The sequence below is a fragment of the Mus pahari genome, chromosome 12 (assembly GCF_900095145.1).
Source record: "Mus pahari chromosome 12, PAHARI_EIJ_v1.1, whole genome shotgun sequence".
In the NCBI taxonomy this organism is placed as follows: Eukaryota; Metazoa; Chordata; class Mammalia; order Rodentia; family Muridae; genus Mus; species Mus pahari.
In genome coordinates, this window is record NC_034601.1 from 59,275,784 (window position 1) to 59,296,408 (window position 20,625).

General features: G+C 34.5%; 1 protein-coding gene across 3 annotated transcripts in view; it reads right to left on the reverse strand.

Annotated features, from left to right (window-relative positions):
- The window catches only part of Cadm2 (cell adhesion molecule 2), a 949,182-nt gene that overhangs the window by 65,601 nt on the left and 862,956 nt on the right, over nt 1-20,625 (reverse strand). The window contains exon 9 of one of the 3 annotated variants that reach the window (XM_029544253.1): nt 13,374-13,782. The exons of the other annotated variants lie outside the window; for them this stretch is intronic. Coding sequence (XP_029400113.1) covers nt 13,622-13,782 — 161 coding nt within the window. The 3' untranslated portion in view covers nt 13,374-13,621. Of the gene's footprint in view, nt 1-13,373; nt 13,783-20,625 lie in introns of those variants that run through there. 3 annotated transcript variants of the gene reach the window in all.

The window sequence follows — 20,625 nt, forward strand, 5'->3', positions numbered from 1 at the left end:
GTGAGATGTAATAATGAGTGTGTATCTCACAGGAAACTATTGTGATAGCGAGATGTAATAATGAGTGTGTATCTCACAGGAAACCATTGTGATAGCGAGATGTAATAATGAGTGTGTATCTCACAAGAAACCATTGTGATAGCGAGATGTAATAATGAGTGTGTATCTCACAGGAAACCATTGTGATAGCGAGATGTAATAATGAGTGTGTATCTTGTCTAGAATGTGTTAAGAAACTATACCAAAAGTCCTCCACAGCTGTTTAATTTACCTGATGATTTTAAATCTATTTTAATTAAGTTAATTTTATGATCATTAAGTAGCTTCACAGGTGAGTGCATCAAAGTGAATATGGAATTGTACTTAGGAATAACAGAAAATCATCAAATATTTTTAATATAAAATTGAGATCAAGTCACTAGTTTTAAAAGCCGAAATCATTAAAGATAAATGTGGAGCATCAACATATTTTTATAACAAGAGCTTCATATTTATACAAAATCTCTCAGATCATTAAAATGACAGAAATATTTTACCATTTTAAAATCAGCATACAAAATGTTACCTATCATTATGAGATTCGTCTTTTTTTAATTAATTTTCTTTATTTATTTTCTATTTTCCTCTCTGAAAATCCCCTACCCCTTCCCCCTGCTCCCCAATCCACAACTCTCTCTTCCTGACCCTGGCATTCCCCTATACTGGGGCATAGAATCTTCACAGGACCAAGGGCCTCTCCTCCCATAGATGACCAACTAGGTCATCCTCTGCTACACATGCAGTTAGAGCCATGAGTCCCACCATGTGTTTTCTTTGGTTGGTGGTTTAGTCCCAGTGAGCTTTGGACATGCTGATTAGTTCATATTGATGTTCCTCCTAAAGGGCTGCAAACCCCTTCAGCTCCTTGGGTACTTTCTCTAGCTCCTTCATTGGGGACCCTGTGTTCCACCCAATGGATGGCTCTGACCATCCACTTCTGTATTTGCCAGGCACTGGCATAGCCTCACAGGAGACAGCTATATCAGGGTCTTGTCAACAAAATCTTATTGGTATATGCAATAGTGTCTGGGTTTGGTGGTTGTTTATGGGATGGATCCCAAGGTGGGGCAGTCTCTGTATGGTCATTCCTTCAGTCTCTGCTCCACACTTTGTCTCTGTAACTCCTTCCATAGGTATTTTGTTCCCCCTTCTATGAAGGACAGAAGTATCCACACTTTAGTCTTGAGTTTCATGTGGTTTGCAAATTGTATTTTTGAACTCTGAGCTTCTGGACTAATATCCACTTATTAGTGAATGCATACCATGTGTGTTCTTTTGTGATTGGGTTACCTCACTTAGGATGATATCCTCCAGATCCATCCATTTGTCTAAGAATCTCATAAATTCATTGTTTTTAATAGCTGAGTAGTATTCCATTGTGTAAATGTACCCCATTTTCTGTATCAATTCCTCTGTTGAGGGACATCTGGGTTCTTTCCAGCTTCTGGCTATTATAAATAAGGCTGCTATGAACATAGTGGAGCATGTGTCCTTATTGCAAGTTGTAATCTTTTAATATATTTAATAATTTCTCAGATTATTAAAATGACCTAAATATTTTAACCATTTTAAAATTAGCATGCAAAATGTTACATATCATTATGGGATTATTCTTTTTTGTATTAATTAATTTATTTATTCATTTTATATCCCCATCACAGTCTCCTTTCCCCCTCCTCCGACAGTCTCACCTCACATAGACTGTCCTCCATTCCTCTCTCCCCTTCTTCTCTGAGAAAGGGCAATTTCCTTGGATACCAATCTACTCTGGCACATTAATTACAGGACTAGGCACAACCTTCTCCTCTGTGGTCAGACAAGGCAGCCCAGTTAGGGAAACAGGATACACAAGCAGGACATTGTCAGGAACAAATTCCCATCTTCACCACACTCCAGTTTTGGGGTATCTGAATGAAGATCAAGCTGCATATCTGCTGCATATGCAGGGCAGGGTGAGAGCTAGGTCCTGCCTGTGTGCATTCTTTGGTTGGTCGTTCAGTCACTGGGAACCCCCAAGGGTCAGTTGGTCTTATTGAGGAGTCCTAGCTCATTATGGGATTTTTCAAATAATTATAGTTAAAGATATACTTTCCTTTCTTATCTCATATATTCTGGTTCATAACCTTTTTCTCAGTGTCTTTCTTCTTCATGTTACACATATTCTTTTGCCCTTCCTCTGTCATAACCATATATGTATTTTATCATCTCTCTGATTCCTTTCTAATATTTTAGATTTTATCCATATTTATGTCTTATAATTATCTAAATTACACAGGATATAAATGACTTTATTTACATTTATATTCATTTACACACACATACACACTATAGGCTAGGAACTGTGGATGACATAACTATTGTATTTATACATTTGAATCATCTGACTTAATAATAACATTCTAGACTAATTCATCTGTATCTGAAAATCCCTTAATTTCATATTTAGGTTAAAAATTGCATTGTGTAAATATATTGTAGTTAAATTATCTATTCATCTGTTGATTAGTAGTCATTTATTGATTGCCATCAAGGATGGCTCCATTTCTTGTTCTTGTGTACAGTTTGAGATTGAAAATAGATATGCAAGTACCTCTGTGGTATAATTTGGTTTCTATGGGATTCTGATTAAAATATTGCTGGTGGATCACATGAACTTTTGCTTTTAACAAAAAATAGATGGTCAAACACTGCACGATATTGCTCCTATTTAAAAACTGCCAGCTACCTCGATAGCTCAAAAGAACAAAGCCATTTTATCACTTAGATAATTCTAAGAATTTGGTGAGAAATCCCATAAACACTAATACTTATTGTGAGTGTGTCATCATTTTAAGTAAGTTCTATATATTACCACATCTACTTTTAATAATCACAATTTTGGAATCATTCTTTTTCACTCACATGCATCTAACCTTTTGGTGTTCTGACACATCACTGTCATCTGCAAATTTTGTCAGAGAATTTACAAAGCAAGCTGAACAAAGAAAAACAAGCTTCATAATGCCTGAAGTAAGTGTACAGTTTTGTGCTAGGTCACATTTGCAGCTATTATTGTAATTTATGGAAGATTATACTGCTCTAAGTGAGAACATAGCTGCAATCCCAGATGATAGGCGCTTGATAGTCATGCTTCTAATCACTTTACATTTTTCTAGCCATTTTCATTCAGTTAAAAAGGCATCTCCTATAACCTGGAAGCTTCTCCCTGTTGTCTACACTTCATGGTGCTGGAGGGACCTGTGAAGGTCACTGAAAAATAGAAGTCACCAACATGCTTACTCAATGATTTATGCTGCATGTAGCAAAGCTAACTGGCCAGCCAGGAAAGATGTTCCAAATGGTGCCATCATGGCATGGCTGTTATGGGATAACTGCTTTCTGATGGTATTTGACATTTTCTTTACAAAAGGCAATTCATGCCTGGTTAAAAAAAACCTGTTGAAAAGCTCACTACTGCAAAAAAATAACAAAACAGAACAAAACAAAACAAAGAAAGAAAACTAGACAGATCCAAGGGGTAACTACTGTTGTTTTACTTATTAAACTGCTTATACATAATTTTATATCAATAGATTACTAGTGCTTTCAACCTAGTCAAAGAAAATTGTGTTTGTAGAGGTCTTTTCTTATATAAAGACTCATAACTGCTCAAAGAATTGAGAATAAGTCACTTTGAGTGATCATTCATAAAAGGTGTCTGTCTATATTAGCTTCTCTTCTCTGCCAAGTCTTAAGAAAGATCTTAGAAGAAAGCAGGGAGGACGTAAGAGCTGACCAATGAGAAGGAATGTGATGAAGTGTAGTGGAATTTGTGAAGTCACTGTGGTTATGAGGAGAAAGATATAAGAACTGAACTTGTTCAGGTCAGTCAACATGAAGGTCAGTATGGATGGCAGAGATGTTTGTGAGGTTTCACTCAGTTCTCAGGAGCTATTAGCAATTGATGTCATTGTAAAAAGGAAAGTTCTTTGGAATGTGGCTACTGTTAGGCTGCCTACATTTCATTGGTCATTCCCCACCCATACGCATGTAGCCAGGATTACCTAAACTCTGTGGGATGTTGCAAAAAAAGAAAAAAAAATGTCTTGAAGACTGGAGAGGGACCTATTAGAGACCTATAAGAAAGAATGGGAGGGGCATAGGGTTGGATATGAACAAGAGAGACTGTATGCATCCCTGAACAATTTAGAATAAATTAAGAATATTCCATAAAAAGGATGAGTTTTGTATTTCAACAGGACTGGAAGATAGTGTTTGTTGAGGATGTAAACTTTGACTTAGCAATGGTGAAATTACTGTTCATCTGCAAGAACAGAACTCAGTGTGGAAATGTGAGAGGGGGTCATATGTGCTTTGTCATCACATCTGGACCTCAGTATTTGCATTTTCCATGAGTGATGTGTTACAGAGCACTTAGGTGCATATATTTATGAGAAAAAAACACCTGGGAAAATAAGCACATGAATGGTCACAGCAGGAACAGCAATGGGCAGATGTCTGGGAAACGGTGACATAAATAAAAACAGACAATACACAAACAAATGAGACCAAGCATACATTAAAGCATACCAAGCATATTAAGCTTGCAATAGTAATCCAGATTTCATTCATTTTAACTTTCAGACTTTCCAAATTTAAAGTTTGGAATAGTGTTTTAGAATTTAGTTATGTTGCAGAATTTAGAAATTCTTCAAATCCTTTCACATTGCAGAAAAATTGTACCCCAAACTACCAATTGAAATGCTCAAATGAAATACTATGGTCTCTGAAATTGATGGACACTCATTGTGAAAATGTGAAACAGATCACGTTTCATAGAATTCAAGAATTGATGGCTGTTGGGGGAGCAACAGCAGAGTTGGATAGCTCAGGAGGAAAAAGCCCAAATGTTGCTGACAAGTTCACATGTGCTCAAATCCAGGACTGAATAAAAAGAAAAGGAGGAAGCAAGCTGTATACAAACTGTCACCTCTCTGCTTCCTTACTGAGATGCAGTGTCACCTGCAGGCTCCTAAGCCTGCTGCCACAGCTTGAGCATCTCTTAGCACCAGACCACCCCTATCCCAATGGACTACACTCACTTAGAGCTCAAACATTGCTTTCCTCATTGCTTTTGTCAAATGTTTTGTGACAGTGAGGGGATAACCCATTTAAAGGAACAAGACTTACTGAAGAGTCAGTGGTTTGGAGTCAATACCACTTTTGCTGAGTACTTGAGTTCAGTTTTTAACACCAACATGGTGAGAAATAAATTTGGCTTCAGGGGAAGTTGACACTTACTGACCTCCTTCAACACTGTTGCTCAAGAATACACAACCAGAAACAGACACACTCATATATATATAATTAAAAATAAAACTATTAAAAACAAACATCCAGATTAAAGAGCATCCATTTATTTTAATCTGAGGCAAAACAAGGCTGAATTCAACCTGACTAGGAGGTAAGGCTTCAGTTTTTTGTTTGTTTGTTTGTTTGTTTGTTTTTGTTTTTGTTTTTGTTTTAATTGGTTATTGTATTTATTTGCATTTCAAATGTTATTCACCTTCCCAGTTTTGCCTCCTCAAGCCCCCTTTCCCCTCCACCTCCCCTGCCTCTATGATGGCACCTCCCCACCTGCCAACCCACTCTTGTCTCAGTGGTCTAGCATTCCCTTATCCTGAGTCATCAAACCTTCACAGTACCATGGGCCTCACCTCCCAGTGATGCTGGGCTTGTTTTTTTTAATTCCTGTCTTACTTATGGTTAATTACAGCTGTGATGAAACACTATGACCAGAAGCAGCTTGGGGTTATACTTCCACGTCACTATTCATAATGAATGAAAGTCAGGACAAGAATTAAGTCAAGACAGGAACCAGGAGGTAGGAGTTAATGCACAGACCATGGAGAAGTGCAGCTTACTGGCTTGTTCATTGTGATTTCCTGACCTTGCTGTCTTATAGAATCCAGTGACAATACCACGCACAATGGGGTGGAGCTCTCTTCCTATCAATAACTAATTAAGAAAATGCTGAACAGACTTGCCTATAGCGTGATCTTATGAAGGTGTTTTCTTATATGAGGTGCCCACGTCTTGGATGATTGTAGCTTGTGTAGATCTAAAACTATCCAATACAGTTCCCCAAAAGAATGTCGAGAGGTCATGTACAGATAAACCTACTAACATTTTTAGAAAATGACTTGTTCTCTAGTATCAGAACATCAAACATATCAGAGAATTTGATTTCACTCTCAGTCTATAAAAAGAAATTAAAATTCTATTAAGGGTAAAACTATTTGTGCTTTAAACAGTTAAAATGCCACAGTCACAATTTATAGCAAACAGATCAACTCCAAAGGGGGGAAAACACCAGAAGAGTTTTTATTTACATGGCTTTTGTGAATGGCAACATGAGTGAATTAATAACATGTGCATATCTTTAACAGCATCAAAGAAAAATCAGACTGTGTGCTAAGGGTTAGGATTGCTGTTGCTAAGGTCTCTCAAGACAGTGATTGCATTTTCTGAAAAGCTATTATTTCAGAGCTGAAAATTATTTCTCTATGTGATGTTGAAATTCTCCTAATGGAAAGAAAACTAACAAGACATATTTGTATAATTTTGTATTAATTCACTGGTAATTAATTTTCAGATCCTTTCTCTCCTTTTAGTCAAGATTTGGCAACCATTTTACTCCACACAGGTAAAGGAATAAACAAACAAACAAACAAACAAAAATCAAACAAACATAGGTAGCAAAGGCTTTGAGACTTTGCACTCATACGGGTAGATTTCAAGATATTTTAATGCCATACTCTCCCTATTCAGTGAATTCTGCATGCAAAAAGAATCACATTAATTGTTCTTGGAAAGTGGCCTACTAAAATGACAAAGGATATATTTTTGTAAATGCCTCTCTGTTCAATAACCAGCCAGTCCTACAAATTTTCATCACCAACCTACCACCATCTAGTGCTGGTGTCTTCACAATTATAGTCTATAAAATGAAATGACAGATCTAGGAGAACTGTGAACCCAGTCATTTACTACCTATTATTAGCCAATTACTATTTTTCTGTTACACACTTGTATGATTTAGAGTGAAATAAAACATATAAGCAAGGGTTGACCTCTTACCATTTGTTAAACAAGTATAACTTCAGGACCTGTCTCTGCTTTTGGTTCCCAGTGCAATCTCCAGTCCTTTCTACATCATGTTTTCCCCAGGATGTTTCTACACTGCTGAACTATGATTCTTCTGGGCATCACAGAAGTCCAGTAAGTGGAAAGGTATTAGAAGGCAGAACAAAGGTCTTATTCGAATCTTACTTCTCTGAAGGTCCTCACTGAGGTAAGATTCTGAAACTGTCTGTGACCTCCGGTAATGTCAGTGTTATTCAAACTGGACCTCTACTGTTTCCAGCCCTTTCAGAGCAACTATAGTCTCTTCCTTTTGCCATTTTTGACATAGTTCTAAAAGTATTTCGCTGTCACTTGTGTTCACTTTGTACCGTTTCTCCAAACTAAGCAAATTATTCAGCTGAAAACAAATGACTTCCAGGGTGTGTGGCACTGGACAGTCTATTAGTCGGAGTGCTCCTCTCGGGGAAAAGCTAACTCCCTGCTCTCAGTTTTCCTCTGTTGTCCCTAGTTCTTCGGGCCCTGAGAATATACATATAAGTAACATTATATGAACTGAACAGATTATAATTAAGACTATTTGTTTATTAAGAATATATGTATCTGAAAGTGAGTGAGGAGTGGTTTATGGGAGGGTTTGGAGGGAGAAAGAGCAGGGAGAAATGCTATAATTAAGTTATATTCTCAAAAAAATAAAATAAAAATATATTAAATATTTTTATATGGGAGATTTTTTTCCTCTGCTTTCTCCCCATATATTTAATAAAGTATTTTAGTCATTTTCTAAAGGTGTTTATTTGTGTCAGAATCAGCATTTTTGGAATTTCCACATAAGTACTGATGAGACTAAGATTGCATAAACATTATTTCCATGTTTTTTCTTGCTCTGTAATTATCTTACATGTGCTTCACACTGGCTAGCTCAAGAAGTCTTTAATTTTCTGACCACAGACTAACCTAAATGAATACTGGAAGCGAATAGGAGCATCTTTGAGATCTAGAGCAATAGGAAACGACTGTATTATCGAAGCCAAAGCAGTTTAAAGTGCTACAATTATCTGGGCACTTATTGCAATTCCACAAACTCCCCAAAGTTAATAGATTTTATTAGATCCTTTTCAGAAGTCATGCTTTGTGGCACTTGGATTTATTTGTTGTCCTGGCTAAAAGTTTCAGCTGAAGCTAAGGTCATCTTCTTCCTCAAAGTTGGTGTAATTAGTATCAATTCAGTGTTTCTCTGAGCTTACATTTCAGTTATTAACCATGCTTCATGCAGAGTGTCAAAGCAACAGGGGCACTGCTGCCAATCTCTCCAGCTTCAAAGGCACAGCTCCTAATTTAATTCATCCGTTAGTAAGAAATATGCAGCCTGTATAGTTTATTAATGACTTTAAAAGTAATTTCAGAGATGATCCAGGAATATATATTCATATACGAGTCATGCATTCCAAATATGAAACTGTCGATCACATATGTCTTTTTAGGACGGGTTCTTTAAAAGCAATGTGCTTTCTGAAATAATTGAGGCATAGCTTTAATATTTACACAAATAAGTATATATATAAAATGTATACAGAACTTATACAGAACTTAAGAAAAATCGATTAAAGAATCCTTAGTTTCTGAGAGGTTGTATTGGAAGAAATACTTATAACTTACCAGTTTGTATTAAATCAAGAATTTACTGCCATATGATCACATAAGATAGTCTCATAAACTCATATACATGAAAATGAAAAATAGTCCCATTAACTTAAAATATATGAACTAGTATAAAAAAGAATTGGCTTGCATTTATATAAGTCAAATAGAGAGGCAAGGTCAAAATAACATGCCTTATAGCATTTGCTGTCTTACAGGAGGGAACCCTGAGAAAATACAATACAGCCTATATGTTCACCATCCTTATGGAATGGTACCGGGAAAAATATAGACACAAATTTTTCTGTATTATAATTTGTAAACTCTTATGTTATATTTCCTGTTATATTTCGTAAAAGCCAGTAAAGATAGAAAACTTTCAAACTTAGAGGACAAGTTTACATAAATCAGAATTAAATTCTTCATTTCATTTTAGAAATGATAAAAAAAAAGTGATGTGCATCCCTCTTCCATATGAGATATGCTACAAAACACAGCAATTAACCCTCAATTAACCTCTGTGTGTGTGTGTGTGTGTGTGTGTGTGTGCATGTGTATATGCACGTATGCATGTGTATGGTATTTTGTTTTCATTATGAACCATGAAATAAGAAACAACTTCAGAATATAGATGCAGCTCAAAGACTCAAGGAACAACATCATCTTTTATAGTAGACTAAATACCAAAACCTGTCTTTATTTCCATAAACAGGTTTTTAGATACAGGCAGACTGTCTGGATAAGAAATTATTACTTAATTTTTGTCAAGTAACAAAAAATAAAACCCAACATATTGGCACTTAATTTTAAAAGCTCACAACACTATGCAAATTGTTTTTTATTACTACCATAAAGCAGAAACATTTTAAATTGCTAAACACCCATAATAAAAACTCATAAACAACTTCTTGATTTGCACACTTTGAGACTTTACTGTGTCAAAATGATATATTCTTGACATTCTTAATGCTCTATTTGAGTGAGTTTATTTTGACTAATTCAGAACAGTCATGTTTGTGAGACAATCATTCTTCGTTATGGCTCAATCTCTTTTTTCCTTATCCTGAAAAATGTTGATCTCATTATATTCTTCTATTTAAAGCTATTTATATAATAAAGGAACAAGCAAATACTTATGAAAACAAGAAGAAATGATTGAAGGTGTACAGGGTCTAGAACCTATGCATACCCACATGTTACACACAGTACACACATATAAGAATAATAACAAAACACATTTAAAATAATTTATTTAAACCAGTTTTTATTGAGTAAATGCTTTTGGTGCTAGTTTCAAGTGTATATAACTTTTTCTGTTTTTCATACTCAAACTTTTTGACATACATATATATGTATATATATGTTCGTGTGTGTGTGTGTGTGTGTGTGTGTGTGTGTGTGTGTGTTGGTTTGAATAGGAATGGCCCTCATAGCCTCATGTTTTTGTGTGTTTGAATGGTGGTACAATTGGGAGTTGTGGCCTTGATGGAGTAGGTATGCCCATTTCAAGGGAAATGGGTCTCTCTGGAGGCACACTTTGAGCTTTGAGAACCTCAAATCTGGCTAGTGTGTCTCAGTCTTCTCTTCTACTGTCTGAGGGTAAAGATGTAGACCTCCTTGTTCCTTCTCCACTACCATACCTGCCTGCAAGCTGTCATGCTTCCTACCATCATGATAATAGACTAAACTTCTAAAACTGTAAGTTAGCCCTAATTAAGTGTTTTTCTATATAAGGGTTGCCATGTTGATGGTATCTCTTCACCTCAGTAGAAACTCTAACTTAGAAATACATACACACACACACACACACACACACACACACACACACACACACACACTTAGTGTGTAATGACCAGTTGGTGTGTGTGAGTCCTTCTTGACTAGAATGTATGTTGTCACCTTTTACCATTTGATGACAGAAGTAGAAGTTACTATATAAGGAGTAGGCCTTTACCATATACCAAATCTTTTCTACCAGTACTCAAAGAAATTTATTTCTTTATGATTTAACACTTTAGCTGGCATATGATTCATCTAATAAAGCTTTTCCTTGTATAATTAAGATGGTTTCCAATCGTAGTCTCATAGGTAACACATTTGCCACAACAAGAGATAAACATGATCTCAGGGTCATGACCAGAATGACTTGGAGACAGTTTTGGGACTCTTCATTTACATAGAATTATTGTTCTTTAAATTTATTTAAAATTCCATGTATATCCTGTCTGGGATAGAACCATGCAGATATTAGCCATGATTCTTGTACATATATGATACAATTTAGGAGATTTCAAGAAATTCTGTTTAATCCTAAGAAAATCATATGTATTCAGTTTATCTTACACGCAGTGAAAGGAATGAAATGATAAATGAGAGAATTTTGCAGAACGCCTTCACTCTTTCCCTGGGGGTTCTCAGTTTTTCTTAGTTTTATTGTTAATCCTGTTAATCGCCGTATTAAAACATTTCAAAAAAATGAATAATAAATTACCCACAAACATATTCACATAAAAAACATCAAAATTGAGTAGCAGTTTGCAAGACCTCCATATCCCAAAACTTACAGAGGAAAACACTCATGGTACTAATTACATAATACTAATACATTATTTAACTCTTTCTCCCCCAAAGACTTGACTAATAGTTGTGTAGGTGACCTTGGTTACTTTTCTAATCTCCTGATTGATTTTAGTTCGAATGAAAAGAGAAAAAATAATGGGGACTATGCTAACATTCATGTTCTTCTGTGTATGTCTGTTTATGTACGAAGGTGTGTATATTTTAATGTCACACAAAACACATGGTATACACAGGCACATGTTCTATTGTTTTACATCTCACTGCATTCTAAATGTTTACTTCTATGTTTAAATAGGAAAATAAAAGTTTTTTATTTGTGTGGATGCATGAGATTTTAATTTTCTTCGATTACTTTTGAGGTAATGTTTCTCCCTTCTGTTCTCTCCTTCCAAATTCTCACATGTACTACTACATAAATTCCTCTCTTTCAAATTTATGGCCTCTTTTTTTATCATCTGTTACTTCATGAATATATGAATTTGTATGCACATATATTCCCATGTAACATTTCCATGTAATGACATGAAGTGCATTAGTTCATGTAAAGTTACTTTATGTATGGTTTTAGGGCTGATTGTAATGTTCTTCCCTGAGGAGGGCCACCTCTCCACTCCCACTTTCCTCATTTGCTTGTAATTCTTGGTGAAATGTTGAGGCACTACGGGCTTTTACCTATATAGTATGGCATGTACATTGTATCATCCTTGTTAACATTTGGGCAGTTATGTTGTCAAACCCGTGAAGTTTCACAAACATGACCACTTATGCATACCTTTTAATGTTTAATGGTATGTGAGAGAAAAAGATTAATATCTCAATTTAGTATCATAAAATGTATATATGTAAAATTTTATATATTATGATTATATAAATATATAAATTACACTCTATAATAATATTGGAAGAATATTTGAAATAAAAAAGGAGAAATTTAGATTTCTTTTATTCTTTTACCTTAAATAATTTCACTTTGTCTCATAGTTTTCTGTTTTTTTCCCTTGTTCATAATACAAGCATCTATAAGAAAACACTTAAATCATGCTTCCATAAGTTAACAGATAAAGCTGAAAATAAATTCATTCATCAGACACAAATAACCAAGATATTGCTAAGAAACTCATTGTAGCTGACATCAAATTACTTTTCACCATTCACTGACATGTTATAATATTCCTGCATATGATTATTAATAACAGTGACCAGACATGTTTTTCCTGCAACAAGAGAAAAACAAGTTTTTGAAAGTATTGTGCAAGGCTACAACCCATTTTCTTGTCAAGAATGAATAAAATTTCAAGGAAAAACATATACTGTACCAGAAAACCATGTAAGACAAGATATTAAAAAGATAAAAATAAACCACTGTTTATAATTTATTTACCTGTGGGAACATACAGTCTCCACGAACATCCAGTTAAATTGTTACACTTAATACGTTAGTATAGCTCTATGACACAAAATGCATGTAAGTAAGCAAAGGAAGTGTTAAATAAGAAACTCTCTCTGCACTCTGTTGTGGATATATTACATTTAAGGCATATTTTCTATAATTTCTGCTATTGTTGTTATTATTATTATTATTATTATTATTATTATTATTATGCTTTTGAGGCAACTTCAGTTCCTTTATGTAATATTGCTATTTTGGGGTTGAAATAAAGTGCTTATTTGAATACTAATTACCGAGTATTTAAGCCAAGTATAAATTCCCGTTAGGTCAGTAATCTCTGCAACCTTCCATTCTAGAATATCCTATCAGTGGAATCAGTTTAGGGTAACATACATTTTGAGTATTTACTTGAAAGTTCTTAGTGGTGAATCACACATGACTTTATTTTAGAAAAACTCAACACTGTGAAAACTTCAATTTGTAGAGAAATATCAAGTCAATGTTATTAAAGTAGAATATTTACAGCCACATGCTATCTCCTCATCATTGAGCACGTTATCTCTTTACATCTCAAGGCAAATCAAAAATCTATGTCCTATCTTTACATCTCCAATTTGCTCAGTGTAGTGGAGATGCATGTATTTTTAAACAACATCACATAGTATTTGGATAAGAGCCATAAGGACACTAAATATAAAACAAACCATTTAACTCCTATTCTCCTTTAGTAGTACTTCTTCATACTAATCTTGTTGACCTAACAACATCATCGTAGAATTAAGATAAGATAAATATGTAAACTGGATCTCATTGTTCTATTCTAAACAATACCCTTCTACACAGCTCCACTTATTGGGCTTCTGAGGCTATAACAAAGAAGCATACTGTACCTCTTCTGCTGCTGCTTGATGCAGATGTGCTTGAGCTGGTTGTTATGGTTACAGAGGTTGTTACTGGTGCAGTGGTAAGGGAGGGGATGATAGTAGTGGGAAGCAAAGTGTTGGGAACATCTGGTGAGCGGAAAGAAACAAAATATAAAATAAAATCATATCATGCAAACAAAAGAAAAAAACACAAATGATTCAAATTATAAATACACACATCTTATTAAAGCGTAATCGTTTAAAGCTGGAACAGAATGACAGGTACACAACAACCGCCACACACAGGTTCTGTCATTTTTCTTTCACTTCTCTTTTATGCTCCACACACACACACAAAAAGAGAAATCCAGGAGCTAGGTTTGAGAATAAGTAAACCGCGTGCAACGTTTCGAGTGAAATTTAAAATGACAAGATTCACTTGTTCTTTGGGGCCTTCGAAAATGCTCACATGCAGTAGTAAAATACATGTATGTAAAATAAAAAGGACATGCATTGTCAAAGAAGTAAACAACGAAACGCCACATACAGAAAGAAACACAAATACCACCAGATAAGATTAAAGACGTGTTGACGTGTTAACGATGAGCATGTATACATATATATATATATATATATGCATGTTAAGTGCCTCTGTATTTCCTTACAGGAAAGTGATAGGAAATAGGCTGAGGATAATCTTTAGAAACAAACAAACAAAGGAAGCCAATGGTTATTGTAATTGTTATTGTGCTCCTCCTGTTTTCACAAACGATGTTAACGGACAGTTTAAAGTCTTGCAATTCTTACCCCAATTAGCTGGTAACGCCTTCTAACAAATTTGCAGTACCTAGAAGTCTTTAATAAGTATCGAATCAACTAGCATGGAACACGCGAAGCGATGTTCAGACGGGTTTATGACTGATTTAAATAGAGGACACTAAAGAGAAGTTACTAAATAAGGATTACAAAAATACCGTTCAGTCTCCAAACTATAATTAGTCAAGTTGTCATAAATTAAAATTTGATTCAAATCCAGGGATTAAAACGGTGAGCCAAAAGAACAGCTTAGTAGTGTTCAATGACCAAATCTTCCTTGATTTCATTAAAACCAGTTTAAAGTATTCACAGTAGCCAAGAAGCCAAGAGACCTCAAGCAATGTTTCCAGTGTTAGGTTATGAAAATCCTCCGGATAATTCTTAAAAATTTTGTTCCCAGCAGATAGGCATATAATTTACACAGTAAGAGAATTAGAAAGACTTCCCCAATTACCAGGAATTACTGTACTGGGGTTTGATTTTGTATGTTTGCCATGCAACCCCCAAATATTCAAAATTCTTGACGGATTATTTGGCTGTTGAAAGGTTGCTTGTCATTCTTTCAGAAAAAGTCTTCGAGTCATACCGAACATTTTTTCTAGCACTTTACCCTGATAAATAGCTCTACTGCATCTGCTGACTGTACCCGCTGAATTCTCCACACTGGAGACATCGAAACCAGCATGAGGTCACTCTCTTATCTGGAGTATTGATGTTTACATCTGTTTTTCAACAGGGAAAATGCTTCCTGGCCAGTCAAATTAAGAAAACAACCCCTGAAAACTCAATGGTGTTACATTAATCACTAGGGACAATGGGTATTGCCTGGAGAGCAATTTATCATGATCATAAGGTGACACTGGTTTCAGAAAAAAACATTGTGAATGAATAAAAATCGTGTATTTATGCCCATAGACTTCTTATTTGCCACTTTTTATCCTATGTTCTTACTTCTTAGTAAGCATTTTAAAAGACTTTACACACAATAGAAGTTAATGGAAATATACTGAATAAAAAAATTAGTTAACTTTGTATTCCTCCCTCAAATATAAAATAATTTATTTTTATTTGTATGATCTCAAAGTTATTTTTGTAAAAAAAATGCAAAATGAATATCCAGTACTACAATATTTAAGAACAAAGAATATTTTATCTTTAAAAGTCCATTTATGGAAACTGATATAACTAAATTTATCACAGACTATGAGATTAGTTTTTCTATCAAACAGTAACACGTGTGATTGATAACAACTGTGCACAAAGGGTGTGCCAAGAAGACATCTTTCCCAACCAGAATTACACTTTTTTAACAGGTGCAAATGCTATAATATGGTGCATATCCAATGCGCTGTGTAGCTTTTCAAATATGTTTAGTTTCCACGACTCTTTCCCCAGTCTTTTAGTCATCAGTAATTTCTGATTTAAATCATTTCATCTCTGTTGTGGAATAGTAAAAGTTGAAATAACCTAAACTACTCAGTTCTAGAAGATACTTAGAAACAGGTAAAAATTAAACGATGCGAGATGAGGTGGAATTAGCTACAAATGTCAGAAAGATCACAAAAATTGCACGAAACTCCTGTCACATACTTAAACTTTCTATTTGATCTATTTTGATTCTGGTCTTTTACCACTTAATAATTCACCTCAGAAGGAAAAAGCTCTCAGTTACTTCTCAGGATAAAAATATGAGTAAGGACGACAAGAAAGTAGATGGATTAATTATAATAGAATTAAAAGAGTAAAGCGCTTCTTTCAAAAACACCATCTACATCTTCATACAGGGAAAAATATTATCTTTAAATGGTACTTTTTCAGGCCACAATGCACGTTTTTATATTTTCAGTTATGATATATAATCAAAACAACATTATCAGAAAGAAGTGACTTACTATCCCAGATCAACGATGGCATGTTAATGGGAAACGTACTGGTATTAGATGTTGTTGTACTAACACTCAAGATCTATGAGCATGGGCAGATTGATTAGGATCCAGAAAAATCAGACATTATCAAATGACTCTAAGAAGTATTCCTAAGTCTAAATAGTCTACCCCCCTATTTTAAAATTCAACTTTAGTTTTGAAATGTCTTTCTTCTATAAATGAGTAGCAGTATTTGATAAAACATAGATACCTCAGTGACGATTGGTTAAAGTATTAATTTTGGTCCTTTAGAGAATGATCACAAATTAGATTTACATTTTCTCAAAGAAATATGAGATATAAAACTTCTAAACACCTGTCTTCTGTTTTTAAGACAAGGTTTGCTGTGTAGCTCTTGCTAGCCTGCATGTTGTTGTAAAGTCCACTCTGTTTCTGCCTCTCAAGTGCTACCATGCCTGCACCCTAAATTTTTGATGTTTCTAGAATCAGACATATTTTTTAAACCATTATACTATCATACCAAGAATCATCCAGTAAAGCATCAAGATATAAAACATAGCCATTTTTCTCTTTTAATATTTATCTGTTCATGTTCTTCAAAGAATAAAACACTGTTTGTATATACAAGTTAATCACTTGCACATATAATACTAAATATTTGTGTACATTTAATCTATTAACTCTTTCTATAACAGAAATTAATTTACTTTCATTTCCTATATGTTATTTATGTTTTCTCAGAATTTTTCATATTAAAGCATTCTGGATATGTTAATTTAAGAAGATCTTGAGACACACATACATACATACATACATACATACATATGTATGTATACATACAAATGTACTAACATTCCATGATTATTTATAAGATATTGGAACATGGATTCCATAATCAATGTATGTGAAGTGACAGTCAAATTTATGATATAAAATTATGATTTATGAAGTAGTAAAAGTATAAAATGACAACTCAATACTTTTACATAATACTTCATCTATCATTTGTACAGTGTAAATACCTAACTCAGCTTTGTCTTAAGTATTGTTCCTTGGAAAATGTACTATATATTAACTTATCAGTTGCTGAGATATTTGTGTGAAATAAGAATTATGAAGTCAAGTGGTTCAGCATGAAAAAGTCCCCAATATCAACACTGAGGATCTGAGTTCAATACCCAGACATACACAGTGGAAAAAAGAAACAACTCAGATAGATTGTTTTCTGAACTTTGCATATATGTGAATGTTTAAGTACAGACAAAATATATGACTAAAATAGAATAAAATATATCAGTAAGTTCATTATTAGTAATTTACAAAAGGAATGAAATGTGTATATTACATATTTCAGAATTTAAATCATAGTGTAGAATTAACATTTTAAAAATATTAAGAATGTTTAAAAAAAAGTTACTTGGAAAACTGTACCAAATGAAAGTAATTATATTTTGTCTAGATCTGATCATGGAAATTAGTATTTTTATAGAAATTTTTTAATTAAAACAAGAGACACCTCCATAATTTTCTTAATAACCAGATATTAAGACAAGCTTATGAGTAAATTTATTTGAATGCAACATCAGTTGACAGCAGTTTTTAAAACTGTTTTGATTATAATACATAGACATATAGAACTCCATTTTCTCTGAAAACATTATTGAATTTTAAATTTTCTTTTGCTAATAGACTAAATGCCATTATTTTAGATGGGTGGTTAAATAAATTCATTGAATTCCAGGAATCATTAAAATTTAAATATGCAAACCCAATTTACTGAATGCATATATTTCAGTGCTGTACAATGTAATGTGTTGTGTACTATGTAAATAAATATTTAAATTTATTTTTAAATTTTTAAAATTTAAACATATATAATACAGTAAACACAGGTTTTCTTTAAAGGAAAATTATATCGTTTTCATCGATAGGAAACTGAGAAAAGGTTTAAAGTTATAAAATTTGGTTTATGAGTTTGTGTGCATCTAATCTATCCAGTGCAAGGCATTTAAAACAATTACATTGCATAAAATAAAAATTCTAAAGCATTTTAAGAATTCCAAACAAATCCCTATATCTGGGCTACTGAGCAATAGTGCAGACACTTTTGAAGTAAGTTCCAAGTGTCACTTATGAGGCCAATGCTGACTTCCAAATAAATGCACTCTTATTCATAATATTCTATTACAGCCTATTTACACACATGAAGAATCATGTTAGCTCAGGTACTAAGAAACTTCTGTATGAAAGAGCATCGTGAAGCTTGTTTTATAATAAATACAGCCATCTATTATCACTCCTTAGCTCCAAAAACTGTGCTCAGAACTCCACACCATGCCCGCTGTGTAGATGTCCTCGATCAAGGACTGGAGGAGGGCCTCAGCGGTTACACGCTCGGTGTCTTTACTTCATCTCCCATTATACCAGTTTTAGATCAGAAAGAACTCTGAGTTGGACACACAAAAGGACATCTGCTCCTGCCTCAGGTGCCTTCTTCAAGATCCAGATCCAACTATTTGTACTCTCTGTGCTGTCATCTTCTCGCCATTTCAGTTGGCTTCACAGCATCATCTCTTTCACGTCTGTCTGTCAAGTCCCTTTCAATACTCCTATATATATTCCATTCTGAAACTAGTTCGTGTTTCCTTCTCTGTCTGCAAATGCTTTTCAGGACCTCTGTATCTGTTTACTATACATTACCATCCATTTTGTATTCCAACTCACACCACCAACTGCCACCCTAGCCTTACACAAAATCATGTCTTCTTTACTCACAAATACAGTCCCCCCCACTCACACTGTCACCTCTGCTCCCCGGACCAATACACTCAACCCAATTGCAAGTCTCGGGAATATATAATATTCACCTGGCATTTGTCATTCACGGTATTTTTTTTTTATGAACATTTTAATGCAACAGATAACTTACTTAATGGTGTATTTTGGGAGCTCCTTCTTAGTTATATGCTTTATGGATGCTAATACAATGTGGGTATGTAAGCAATATATCGCTTCTCGGAACATAAATATGCAACCAATATTAAAACACGGTATGTACAAAAGTTGCATCGCTTGCAGAAAATATTCTAGAAATTCCTTCTAAAGGCCTACAATTCTGAAAGACTAGTCTATAACATTAAAGTAGAGCATTCCAAAGAAGCTTCAGCTCTAAATTCTGGTGTCAGCATTTTAAAATTGTTAGACTCCTAAATCATACACGCCAATCAAAATAGTGGGAAAGCGTCCCTTCCTTCAAGTGTTCATGAAGGAATTAGAAAGCATGGGAATGTGATCTCATTAAGGGGGCTTGTTAGAGCACAGCAGACCCTATATAGCCCTGTCGGGATGAAGTCACGTCCAGCAGACACAACACGCAAGAACCTGCAGCTCAGTGCAACATGTTTTGTTTTCTAATAAGGAGTTTTTCAGGTTCAAGGTAGATTGTGCTGTCTATAAGTGCAGTGCGTAAGTTCTAACTTGTCAACTTCTTTTGTTTTCTGGAAATTTCTCTTTCTAAAAATGGCATTCAGGATGGATTCTGAAAACAAAATTAAGTCGAAAGAGCCCCAGAAGCCAAGGCTCCTTGTCTTTCTCCAAAGACTATTGTCCAACTAGGGAGAAAAGCTGGTGTCATTTAGTCTCAGTTCTACACATCTATACCCTTTCGACTTGATGGAACCAAACATCCCATTCTCCAGGGGTAATCAGTTCACTTTAAGAGCTATTGCTACCCCTACTCAAAAGGGTAGGATTTTGAGGATAACAGAATTAAAGTCAGAGTTATTATTATGTTATAAAGGGTTTATATCTCTCTGTCTTACAAAATAATGTCAAATCCTTAGAATTCTGTTGCTCATTCTGCAGCCATTGGGAGAACTAGGAAGAGACATGTTTACTGGCTTTCGTTTTTGTAAAGAAGGACATTTATCTGCCTCCATTACACTCAGCCACATGTAGCAGCCAATTTAAGTCATAGCATAAAGGAATGACAAGCTCAGACCTCTCATTGAATTGGTGGATATCAGCCTAACAGGACCTCAATTCAGCATTGTGACCCTCCTCCACAACAGAGTTATCATAAACCTATCTGTTCCATAAAGGAACCCTTCTCCATCCAAATTCTCTTAACATCTTCCTGGTCTCTTCCATTGGCTTCTGATGCTAAGTGGAATCCTTATATAAAGATAATAATAACTAAAAAAAAAAATACATTGCCTCCCAAAATTGGAAAGTGCTGCAATTTTAAACTGTAGGTGGTCACCAAAACCTCTATATAATTTTATGAATA